Source organism: Leptosomus discolor, chromosome 4 (assembly GCF_034619465.1).
Source record: "Leptosomus discolor isolate bLepDis1 chromosome 4, bLepDis1.hap2, whole genome shotgun sequence".
NCBI classification, from domain to species: Eukaryota; Metazoa; Chordata; class Aves; order Leptosomiformes; family Leptosomidae; genus Leptosomus; species Leptosomus discolor.
Window position 1 is genome coordinate 23,388,739 of NC_141394.1, and position 12,666 is coordinate 23,401,404.

Below are 12,666 nucleotides of genomic sequence, written 5' to 3' on the forward strand. Positions count from 1 at the left end.
ATATCTTGCAGTATCTCCAAAGGACAGCCCAAAAATATAATTTTAAATTATGCTTTTTATCACACCCTGGCAAGAAGCAGACTAAGTGTTGTCTTGTCATCACCAGCCTTGCCAAGCAAAGTGCAGGTACCCATGTTCATTAGCTTTTCTACAACATTCAACAGCAAAGTTGAATTCTGCCATTTAAACACAATCAATAGAGAACATGTACAAAAATCTGCAATTTAGCCAAAATCTGAGAATATGTACCTGTCCGCAGCCATTTTTAGAGATGACATAGGGCAGAACTCCTCCTCTGCTAGAGCTGGTTGGCAGCTATCTGATCTATCACAGATCACCTTGCCGGCTAATTGTGTGCTCATCTTACACCTACACACAGCTGAGAAACAGAAAAGGCCACAAAGATGCTCAACAAAAACCAATACTTTTATTTTTTTCTAGTGTTTGCTTTGTATTTAGTAGCAATCAGCATCAAAACACAAAGCCTTGTCATCCCTATTCTTTCTGACCACTAAGGGGAAGGCCAGAAACCGAGTTAAACATCGTGGTTCTGTTAAATTGATGGAAATTTCACCCCTCCTTTCATCAGGACCAGCATTTCATTCCTGAACTACTGTCTTCCTTCACAATTTCTTTAAATGCTTTGGTGTGTTAACTCTTTCAGAACAAAAGTCTTCTTCCTACACGCATGTTGTGAAGTTCGTTTATCCTTGCCAGTTATAAACAAGCATAGGTAGATTTATTTCCAATACTACTTTTAACGTCCTGTAATCCCCCTAGCCATTTTCTTAAGGAAGTTCAACTCTGATAATCTCAAAGTTAACCTACACTCTCAATGAAAAATTTAAATATTTTTTCAGAGGCAGCTGAGAGCAGTCTCCCCGCTGGCAGCAGCCCACAAAAAGTCCAGTGCTGAAGTCATGAAAAGCAGGCTTTTCTGCTGTGACCTTCAGGTGACACCCATCACAGTAACGATGCGCTTTCTACCAGTATGGTCATCATCTGGATGTCTCACCTCAAGCTATACTGAGGAGCACACTCTCAAGAAAAGACCATTCAGTCTGGTTCCCCCACATGATCATAGACCAAGCAAAGAGTCAGCAGCATGTGCTGACATAAAAGCAAATACTGAGACTTCCTCTTTGAGGTGCCGGGTTTTTTCCCCCCCTCTCACTGGGGTGAGTTCTCTGGCTGAGCCTGGTACAGAGCATATCGATAACAACAGGAGTCGGGGGGAAAAGAGCACAGCGACAGAGGATATCCAGGTATCCTGCTGAGATAGCCAAAGGATGCTGGGAGGCATTAGGGAACAGCCAGAGGAAGCTCCCCAGCCAGCCCCTCGGCACATCTTCCAGGAGAGGCAGAGGATCACAGGTCTGCCTCTGTACTTCCAAGGTTACCTGTCTGTCCGGCACTCAAGATGCCAGGTAAGGTGCACAATCCTGGGCAGTGGTTGTGTTGAAATATTTCTTCAAAAATGAATTGCCAGGAGCTTCCAGGTCTATGGAAGGAAATGTTTCTCAGCACTAGCTGACACAAATGGTTGCACTGAAATAGTGATATCTAGTTATTTCTGTTCATATTATGTGTGGGGGGGTGTAAAATAAATTGTGTAAGGTAACCATTAAGGTAACCTTCAGTATCTCCAGGATTCCGTTAGAATTTACTATTACCTACTGAAATGTGAATTGAGTTTTACTGATTTCATAGCTACCACCATGGTGAAAACCTAATGCAATACTTTTAATACCAAGAGCAAAGTTTGACTAGCTTATGTTGCTCTGACACATCCTCTATTTATTGGAGAACAGTGTCCACCTTGAAGTCTTCAGTGACATGACATCTGAAGTATATGTGAGATTCTCTACATGTTTGGGGTTTTTTCTTGTAGTAAGGGCTAATAATTTAGCATATGTGGACTAACTGGGAAAATAAGTGATTTTTTTGACTCAAGATAATTGTTTAAGACGCAAATCTGTAAACACCTATGTACTTGTGTATGTTACAATAGCATGATAGCATGTATGTTCAGAGCATGTTCCTCATCAAGCTGATTGCCTTTTTTTTAGTGCTTGATAATGACAATCCCTGTACTTAGGGTTACAAAGTTGTTTTTACACTACCTACACTCATATCTCTGAAGATGCAGGAGCACAGAGTAGAGAAAATGAGTCACACAGTGCCAAAGGTAGATATAATCAAAAGACCAAAATAGCATAGTGGTTCACAAACACAGGAACAACCAGGTACCACAGAAAATAGGAACTCCAAGAAACAAAAAGTAGACTAATAATCTTACTATTAATTCTTCTGCAGCACTAGAAATTATTCAACGCATTGCTTTGTTGTATCTGGCAGAAGAACACCTGCAAGTTTAATAAAGCTCCCTGTTATATTCCTTTCTTTATATCCTTTTATGTAAAAGCTTCTTTTTCTCCCCTGAACAATTCCTCCTTCTGAAATTCAGTTAACTACCATATTGGAATAACAAAACCTAACAGGACAGAGCAATAATACACATCCAATCTGAAGAGACTTATGTGGGACTAAGTCTGACCAGATGCCCAAGAGAAAAACGTAAGTGAAGTAATAGCAAATGCTCTTGGGCAGCTCCTGTTACTATGTTTCCACGGAGCAGAAAGCACAGCACCCAAGGTGCATTGCAAACATTTCCCATGACATGCAGCCCTGTACCACAGCAGCATTCACAGCCTTCATTAACTTGCCAGGGACAGACAGTTTAACGAGGATGTTTACCTTGACACCACACTGCAGTGCTCAGAGGTTGGGGTCCAGAGGCTGAATGCTATAGAAATTTTACACTAGTAATTTGACAGAAAACACCAGAAATACTAGTTAGGAGCTAGCAGGGTAAAGAGCAAGGATCACCTGCAGGATACTCTAGGGAATGTCGCTCACCCTAATTCACATAACCTATCAGACTTCACAAGTTATTTCTTTTCTCAATTTTTGTGACTGTGTTTTAACACACACTCCAAAAGAACCCCACCCCAAAATGAACAAAAACCCCAAAACGAAAACAAACAACAAAACAGGTAAGTAAACTGAAAAGTAGAACAGCTTCTGTTTTATGGAAGTTGCCCTCCCAATTCAGTGTCTCGTAACAGCTACAGTTCTCAGGGTAACAGGGGCACGTGAAAATGGAAAAGAAAAACCTTTCCCATCGCTCTGGCATGACTGCATTAGGGAACAGTTAGAAGAGTCAGACAATCATGTTTTCCTTGGCATGGTGTTGATTTATGAACACTACTAAACGTAATTTAAAGACAAAGCATGTAAAATACCACTTCAAATGCAAGAAGTCCAGTCAATAGGTCAGACTACCATCAAGCTCATTGATTTTCTCCCTATAGCAAGTAAGCTGGCAGGATCAAAATTCAATGCAAATAGGCACTTCAGGAGAATGGTATTCAGAAGATTGGAGTCTTTACACATGGCTATCTCACAGTATTTTCCACTTGTAGTGTCTTTTAGGGAGAGCAAGGTTTTGAAGTGGCATTGAAAATATATTTTCTTTCCATCACATACTCCCTTTAAATTGTTTAACAAATCGTTGACAAATGTTTAAAACATTTAGATTAGTTAAAAGTAAAGTTTTATAGTTCCATGCTGGATTAGGATACTAGGAAACAAAGCCTAGAGCCTATATATCTTTTTGCCTGTAGAGAATAATTTGCTGAACTTTTTTTTGCATAAACTGCCTGCAGAATACAATACTCTCTAACAATCTTTAAACACTGAAAACTAATATATGACGACACAGTTTTTTCTCAGCAGTTCTTTCACTTTCAGCATGTTGTGGGAACTAAAAAGATTATCCTCACAAACTGACACTTCTTCCCTTCCAACAGGAATTTAGAGTGTATTGGACAGAACTCAGAGGAACTACGCTCTTCTTTTATGATGACAAGAAAGCCCCAACAGTGAGTAATGTGCTGTGTTTGTAACTACACAGCTGACTGAGTGCATCAGTTACTTCCATCAAGTAATCCTTATGTACTCCAGACACCTTTCAGCACCCTTTCCTCTCTCATCTGCATAGTCCGAAAAAATAGCACTGAACATTGTAGAAGAAAGGCTGAGATCAAAAAAAGCTAAAGTGAACCAAACTACAGCATATTAATTTGCCTCAATGAAACAAAAGAAAGGAGTAATTTTTTGGTACCTGAGCTACAAACGTATCAACATTGCTCCATTTTACCGAGTGCTTTTTCCTCAGCTGTGCATAAGGGTAAAATTGTGGTCTGCCACAATGACTTTCCTTTATGTTGCTGAGGGAAAAGTGCTTGGTATTAATATGGTGTACTCTGTCTGAAGGTTAGTTGGAGTCGCAAAGCAAATACTCATGGATTTAATCTGTTTGTGATTATGAAGATTAGGATGGGAAAAATCCAGAAGGTACATTGTTGGCGAGAAGCAAAGGACTGAGCATGTCTGTCAGTTAAACTTAATCCAAGTTCTAGCAAAAAAAAATTTCAATCTATTTTCTTCTAAACAAATTCCTTTGGAGAGCAGACAGATTTTTGGTGAAATTTACAACTTGTGCTATTTCTCTTTTCCCCCTGCCTTAGTACTCACAGAAATTAGATATATCAGCTTTGACCTCAGCCACCAGTGTTTACCCAGATGAAAGTGGCTCTGCACATTTCATCCTGAAGCTGTCAAATGGAGAACTAGAACTGAAGGTAAAAAGAGGAAAATTGTAATTTGTAAGCCACTTGGTACTTTACTCCATCTCCCACAGACAGTCAGAGCTCCATTTTGGTGTGGGAGTAGAGCTGCCTTCTTGACAAGTAAGCATAAAGCCTGCAGCCAGCCAGCACCGAAAGGCAGTCAGAGCGGGAGGCAGGACAAAGGAACCTAACACCAGGGAAACGCTCCCTCAAGGCATTAGAAGTTTTTCTCAGGAGTATCTGGGAATATGAAATGAGCAAAGAACTGAACAAGAAAATATACAAGAGAAACCAGGAAGTACCACACTGACAGGCCCACATCTCCTGTAAAACCAAGAAGAGGATAAAATATCTGACCACCGCACCGTTCAGAAGCCATGCGGACTGTAGTGCCCAGGATGTATCTAGAAGGTTTTATTCTTGAGACTCACTTATCTCCTTAGCGTGGCCTTCTCCTCGGATCCACACAACCTTCTCCTTTTGCTCCAACAGAGCATGTGATTTTGTTACCTTCCCACCTCTGTCCTTTCCCTCTAATTGAACACAGAGTACTGGGGAAGTGCAGGTCTTCAGGGTGTGATGTAGCCTGGCAGGGAGCTCATTTCTGGGCATGGTACTTCTAAGAGGGTGAGAGTTACTTCAGGCTTCCTCATGAAATAGCATGGGGGCTTTTGTTGCTGTAGTTGTTCTTACACTGCCATTTTCTGTTGTCTCAGGCTAGTGACTGTGAATGTGGGGAAGAATGGAAGGGGTTTATTCTCACCGTAACAAAGGTATGGAAGAATTTTATATCTCAATTCATGTCAAAAGTGTCTGTAAGGGGGTTTTGTCTTCACGCATGCCAGCAGCTGGCTTCCACAGGCACAAAGCCCCACTTCTAAGGTGTTGCACACACAAAACTGTTGAGGCGTTTCGTTGGTTTCGTTTTGTTTTTTTTCTTGAGGAGAGCAAGATTCAGGCTGATTTAACCCCAGCTCATCTGCAATACACACTCTGCCACAGTACCTAGTCAGACACAGTTCCCAATCCACTGTTTGCTGTCCAGGAAGGAAAAGACTTCTAGCACAAGTGCATTCCTTGCAGCTGTGAAAAAAAGGAGCCTGCTCTGAGAAAGACAACTCTCTAGATCTTTATCACGGGCTAAAGACATAACCAAAGAAGTGGCTGAACTGCGCACCTGAGAGAAACCCTCAGCCCTGTGTTTTATCCTACTATTCTTTTTAGCTAAATGCACTTTGAAAATAGCAAGGCCCTCTTTGATAATGACCAGTGAATAAATAAATGACATTTGTTCACAAATGACGTTACATTGGCCTAGCTGAGTCACTTGAAAAACTGAGGATGGCTGAAATAGGTTAAATTACATTTACACAGCCTTTTGCAGAATAGCAACTGCAAAATATTGTTGTGGATTCTTACATCATTTCCCACCTCTGTCAATGCACATTTCTTCTAAATCAGGAAACAGATATCCTTATTTCACTATTCTAATAAAAACACATGTGCAGCATTTCATTCAAAGCAGAGGCATATCCAAACCTTCCAGATTATCTCAGCTGCTTCAACCAAGCAGGTAAGAAACATTTCTGCACAGCAGCTGCACTCAAGGATTAGCTAAGATGCATACACAGAAACAACTGCTCTCAATGATTGTCCACTCTTTCATTTTCTTTTCAATTACATTGTTCATTTTCAGCTGTCAGTTCCATCAGATGAGTCATTACTACCTGGGCAGCGTACAAGAATGCATGAAGTGCTGGCGAAGGAAAAGGAAAGAAGAATTACACTGAACAACTGTTCCAGTGCATCCTTGAACAGAAAAAGCCCTCCCAGCAGTACACTGACCACTATGCCAGCGTAAGCTCTGACTGAACTGTACCAGCCCCAACCTGATTAAAGAGCCTTCCCTCCTTCTTTCAAAGTATTATTTCCATGCAGAGGTTCAAAATTCAGCTGTTACACAAGGGTTGTATAATGCTCAGTGAACAAAATCTACCTTAAGGCCTTTATAGAGATTTCCTAAGGGAACGATTACTCTTGCAGCTTTCCTACAATGCCTTTTGTTTTGAAAAGGCTGAGTGCAGCATATTGCTATGCTTAGAAAACTTTTCAGAAAGCCACATGTTGTGCTGCCGTATCAGCCCATTTGAGAAAATGCTGATTACCATCGAGAAATTCAAGGGAAATCCAGGTTACTCTTCTCACCTTTTTTCCAAGGGTCCAGAAAGCAGCATACCTGTATGAAAGCTTTGCTTTCTCTCTGAGAAGGCCAAAGCACTGCTGTCCTGAATTATGCTCCTATAGTAGCATTAATCAGCAAGAGTCCTTCAGGTGTCATGCCTCTTGGCAGCCATGGCGAGTTACCCTGGATAAGCCTAGCGCCGTGAAGAGGTGTTAGCCCGGCACACCGTGTCCCTTCACACAGCTCAGAATGACGCGGCCTTGCCAGCGTAACCCGCGTTCATGCCATTTCTATCTCCCTTCTACGCAGGTGCTTCTATGCAGTGTCTCGGCAAGAAGCGATAAAGATGTTAGAAAAGAATCCTTCGTGTGGGAATTTGATCCTTCGTCCCAGCAGCGACAGCAAGAACTACGCAATCACTGCCCGACGTGAGCTGGAGTAGGTTGATTCCACAATACATTATCCCATTCTTCACTAGCGTGCGCTGTATTAAAAGCTGAATTCTTCATACCTGGAGTTGATAAGTGAAACGTATGCCTTGCCTTCAGGCTACTTTAGGAAAGACAAATGAGGCAGCAGGGGCCGGCCTGAGGCTGATTTCTTGGTTCTCTGCTCCTCCAAAGCCAGTTCGGTTAAACAAAGAAGCAATAAAGATCAGCCAGCAAAAGCCCCCTTCCTTGGGAAATGGGCTTCCCCTGTTTGCCATGAAACCCTACTCAGTTTAAGAAATCATCTCACAGAATGAAAATGGAACAAGCTGTACCCCTTTGTAAAATGAGTAATGAAAGAGACAAGTATTTTCAAAGAGTAACTTAGTCTAAAAACACACCACATTTCAACTGAATTGCCATGTTTTAGCTTTTGCAGAGCTTCAGAACAAGAGGGACCTGAGATACCGGGAATGACATTCAAAATTCTCTAAACTAAAATGGGAAAAAACAAACCCTCTGCACACCTTCAATAAGCTCTGGGGATATTACAAAGCACACCCATTGCTCCTGCAAAGGAGTTTATGATGACAACGAAACATCAGAAAGTATTTCATTTCAGGTAGCATATCAACTTTAATTTTCTTTCAGTGACCCATGCTTAAAGCACTTCAAAGTGATGTCCAAAGGAACAAGTTACGTTCTCGAATTAGAAAGACAGGTAAGTGAGCAATTCCCTTCTTGAAGATTCTTAAGCAGGTGTAAGAAACAGCCCTTTGCAGAAAATCAGAAAAGCTCTAGTAAATTCCTAATTATAATTTGTAAATCAAAGTCAAGTATGCAGAGTTCAGCTCTCTTGTTAGTCCAACTAGCCTAATCTCAAAGAAAAAGCATCTTTTAAGAACTAGCAAAGTGGGACCCCCCTCCATCAGAATCTCTCTAACAAAACCAAACTCAAACCACTCACGAAACACTCAAGATTGCTTAACTTACTTTTTTTTTCAACTCAGGCTTTAGTACAAAGCCTGAAAACTGAGCTCTCATTGCAGCTAGAGGAAGTTCAACACACACTCCATATAACTATGAGAGATAAAATTAACTTAGTTGAAGGGTGAGCGAGGCTGTACGGTCTGTACATATTTGTTTTAAAACAGTTTTCTTCCACTTTTCTTAAGACATGTTTAACTCATGGCCTGAGAAACATCCTGTTGGTTTCACCATCTGCTGAAAGAGGACCAGCAATCATTGAAGAGCACAACAGTGCAGAGAGCGATCTCTTTTGGTGTGTTTACTCGTTTGATGGAAGGGAAGGATTTAATACGTTCAAGGGTCAAAACCTTTCCATAGGTTGCAGAGGGCTCTCCCAGACCTCAGTGCATCCAAATGCTGCATGTAAATCCTGTAGCAACTGAGAAACACTGCTAGGGATTCCAGCCTGCCAGCATGTTTTTGGAAATGTGTGCTCCACACGCATAGCATGTTTTATTTAACTGGCTAAAGGACAGAGCTCAGAGTTGTGATCAGTGGTGCTGAGTCCAGCTGGAGGCCTGTAGCTAGTGATGTTCCCCAGGGGTCAGTACTGGGTCCGGTCTTGTTCAACATACTCATCAACGACCTGGATGAAGGGACAGAGTGCACCCTCAGCAAGGTTGCTGATGGCACAAACCTGGGAGGAGTGGCTGACATGCCAGAGGGCTGTGCTGCCATTCAGCGGGACCTGGACAGGCTGGAGAGCTGGGTGGGGAGGAACCTAGTGAGGTTCAAGGGCAAGTGTAGGGTCCTGCACCTGGGGAGGAATAACCTCATGCACCAGTACAAGTTGGGGGTTGACCTGCTGGAGAGCAGCTCTGCGGAGAAGGACCTGGGAGCTGTAGCAGACAGCAAGTTGACCATGAGCCAGCAATGTGTCCTTGTGGCCAAGAAGGCCAAATGGTATCCTGGGGTGCATTAAGAAGAGTGTGGCCAGCAGGTTGAGGGAGGTTTTCCTCCCCCTCTATCCTGCCCTGGTGAGGCCACATCTGGAGCACTGTGTCCAGTTCTGGGCTCCCCAGTTCAAGAGGGACAGAGAACTACTGGAGAGAGTCCAGTGGAGGGCTACTAAGATGATGAAGGGACAGGAGCACCTCTCTTGTGAGGAAAGGCTGAGAGACCTGGGGCTCTTTAGCCTGGAGAAGAGAAGACTGAGAGGGGACCTTATCAACACTTACAAATATCTAAAGGGTGGGTGTCAAGAGGATGGGGCCAGGCTCTTTTCAGTGGTGCCCAGTGACAGGACAAGGGGCAATGGGCACAAACTGTAGCACAGGAAGTTCCATGTGAACATGCGGAAAAACTTCTTTACATCAAGGGTGACAGAGCACTGGAACAGGCTGCCCAGGGAGGCTGTGGAGTCTCCTTCCTTGGAGATACTCAAAACCCACCTGGGTGCAGTCCTGTGTGGCCTGCTGCAGGTTAATCTGCTTTAGCAGGAGGGATGGACTAGATGATCTCCAGAGGTCCCTTCTAACCCCTACCATTCTGTGATTGGGTGGAGTTGGGGTTTTTTTTGGTTATTTCGTGTGTATTTTTTTTGTTTGTTTGTTTCGGTGAAACAGGTGACTCTCCCAAGCCTTCAGGACGTTATCAATTACTTTGTGACCCAAACCCAAGGGAACCTGAAGCCATTTGTTCTACAGTCTTGTGCTGCAGAGGACCCAGTGTCCTGAAAGCAAGGTGGCTGCTGAAGGTACACGCAGGAACGGTCCTGCTAAATGAGGCACAAGAAGCAGCCCAGGAACTCCACACTACTGAAGATAAACATAAGGCATTCCCCAAGCTACTCCTCAATTTCTACAGCAGCTCTGTTGGCCCTAAACCAACAATGCGATATGGCAGAGAAACTTCTCTGATTCGGGGAGGGCAGATAACCCCAATTGCTGTAGAAGATTAAATGTGGAAAAAGGAGAAAAGACAAGAGTGGGAAAGAGAGGACACATTGCCCCTGCAAAATGCGGTAGAAAAACATTGTATTGAAATTAGGCAGACAGTGTTTGTGGGCTCAGTTCAGTCACTGGCTCACAGTGCAATAAACTCTTTATGTTAAAACTCCCCATTTCTTGTCTACTCTCTTGTAACAGTATCAGTGCCATTTATGCCATCCTACAGAGACCACAGGGATGCCTCCCGTATGCTGGGGCCTTGAGCAACACCAGAGAGGTGTTAATACAGACCAAAAAGCAGAAAGTAAAATTATGGGTAGCTTAAACTGGAGGTTCTGGGTTCTCTGCAAGGTCATGCAACCCTTACAAGACCTGGAACATCCTGAGTAAGGCGGCTGGGGCATTTCCCATCTTATGCAACAGAGAGGGCACAAATTCAAGCAGAGACATCTCCTCCCAGCTGAACATTCCCACCCCTTCTACATGCCAGCAGGGATGTTCATCAGACCCTGCCATGAGCTACTTCAGGAAACTAACCAAAACCCTGTTGGTTAAGGTCTCTGAACTACCTTCTCCATGGGCTGAGGCAAGCCCCAGTGAGCGCACAAGGAGGACAAGCTGCACACAGCTGGTAACAAGGGAAGGCAGGAGGGCATGCGAGAGCCCTGCTGATCATACCAAACAGCTGTGGAACTCCAGGAAGCCTTAGGCACAGCATCCATCATCTCGGAAACTGGGGATCCAGCCTTCAAAACCAGCAACATAAAGTGATCAGCAGTACGATCCAAGTTTAGTACTTGTAGCCTCTGTGTTCTGCCAGGCAGCTGGACTGAATAAAGCGCTTACAGGATGGGTACCCACTGCTGAGCTATGCTCCTTCATAGTGGAGATGATCAGCACCAGAGCCTGGCTTTTTTTCTTTAAAAAAAAAACCCAACCATAAACTGCAGCTTTTCTGTGACAGCTCCGGTGGGGAAGTATTCACACAGCTCAGCTGAAGACAGCAATGATGGCGGTACCAAAGCAGCCAGTGCCTTCACGACAAACGCAGGGAGTGCTCTAGGTAAAGTTGCCCTTATTTGCAGACCAAGATTGATTGTGATGTTTGTTTGCTATCAGCTGGGAATCATAAATGAATTATTATTATTTCAAAGATTATGGAAGTCAGTCAAGGCTTGGGAAGGTTATTTTAAAAGAATGGCCATGTGTTTCTAAAAGAGATTATAGAATCACAGAAACATTCAGGTTGGAAAACACCTTTGAGATCAAGTCCAACCATCAACCGTACTCTACCAAGTACACGCCTAAACCATATGTGTGACCATATGAAGGCGCAGCCACTGTATTTATAAAAGTATAACATAACATGAGACATTAGCACTTTCTTTTCATGAAAATACTTAACATCACTCTGTGAAGATGGTGCTGCTCAGTATGCACCAGGTTAAGAGCTGCAGCTTTTTCTCAGTATGAATTTGAAACTTGTGTGTTGCGGTGAGAAGTAGGAACATAATACTTCCCCACGGTATCTCACTTTTGCCATGCAAAATTATTCCCTTACTAGCAAGACAGTTCTGCTGGTGCTATCAGTGCTGTAACTCGCGACACCTTCAAGCCTGACCCTCAATAAGCTTTCCGCAGCATGGATAAACACCATGCTAGCTACTTCACTGACCACACAAAATATACCAGAAGACACGTTTACTAAAATAAACTCTCAAAAGCTCTCTGGTCAAAAGGTTCTCAACCCTCGGACAAAGGTTTCGATTGCTGCACTATGCTGCAGCACAGAATGCTTTCTGTAATTGCAGAACAGAGATAGTTAACAGCAATGGAAAAACCTTTCAAGCTAGTAAGTCAGCTGCATTTGGCCAAAATTCAGTTCCTTTCTTCAGACAACTGGCCTACAGCCACACTGTTTCAAAGAGACACGGAAAAATTCAGAACGTGAACTTACATAAAGCCTTTACTTATGTTTGATGTAAGTCAGATAGGTATACAAACTCTCTGCCTAGCTCAAACCCACATTATTTGAGGACGTGAGATGCCATGATGAGGTGACATGGTTTCTGCATTCACAGAGGCCCAGGTGGTGCCAGAGTTGTTCTATGTAGTCATCATTCTTGAAAAGCACCTTTTTTTCTTTTTTTTTTTTTTTTTTTTAAGTAAACATTCACATACTCACCATACATAGGAAAAGGGTGGGGAAAAAAGCTGAAAACATGTACTTTTTATTCCTTGTCTAGGTAAATAAAGTCCTAAATCAATCAGATCTGCCAAAACAGTCTTGTTAACGGTACCATGATCTTCACACAAAACCTTCACCACTCCTGGCATTAAAGAGACATGGAGATTAAGCACAGAGAACAGTTGAGCTGAGTGCTAAATGCCTCATGTTTTGCATGCACAAACATTCCTGCAACTATTAAAAATGTGAGAAATTT

The 12,666-nt window shown here is 42.9% G+C and overlaps 1 protein-coding gene across 1 annotated transcript; it reads left to right on the top strand.

The window, feature by feature from the left end:
• Nucleotides 1-1,289: 1,289 nt before the first annotated feature.
• Nucleotides 1,290-10,009, top strand: STAP1 (signal transducing adaptor family member 1). The gene is made up of 8 exons (XM_086464791.1): nucleotides 1,290-1,427; nucleotides 3,873-3,944; nucleotides 4,593-4,706; nucleotides 5,411-5,467; nucleotides 6,391-6,551; nucleotides 7,186-7,314; nucleotides 7,956-8,025; nucleotides 9,899-10,009. Exons 1-8 carry the CDS (start codon nucleotides 1,290-1,292, stop codon nucleotides 10,007-10,009), a joined length of 852 nt encoding a protein of 283 aa, XP_086320917.1.
• The last annotated feature ends 2,657 nt before the right edge of the window (nucleotides 10,010-12,666 follow it).

Coding starts and splice junctions, on each gene's coding strand:
- STAP1 (XM_086464791.1), top strand. CDS start 1,290: ATGCTGGGAGGCATTAGGGAACAGCCAGAGGAAGCTCCCCAGCCAGCC. Junction 1,428..3,872: donor TCCGGCACTCAAGATGCCAG/GTAAGGTGCACA, acceptor CCCTTCCAACAG/GAATTTAGAGTGTATTGGAC. Junction 4,707..5,410: donor ATGGAGAACTAGAACTGAAG/GTAAAAAGAGGA, acceptor CTGTTGTCTCAG/GCTAGTGACTGTGAATGTGG.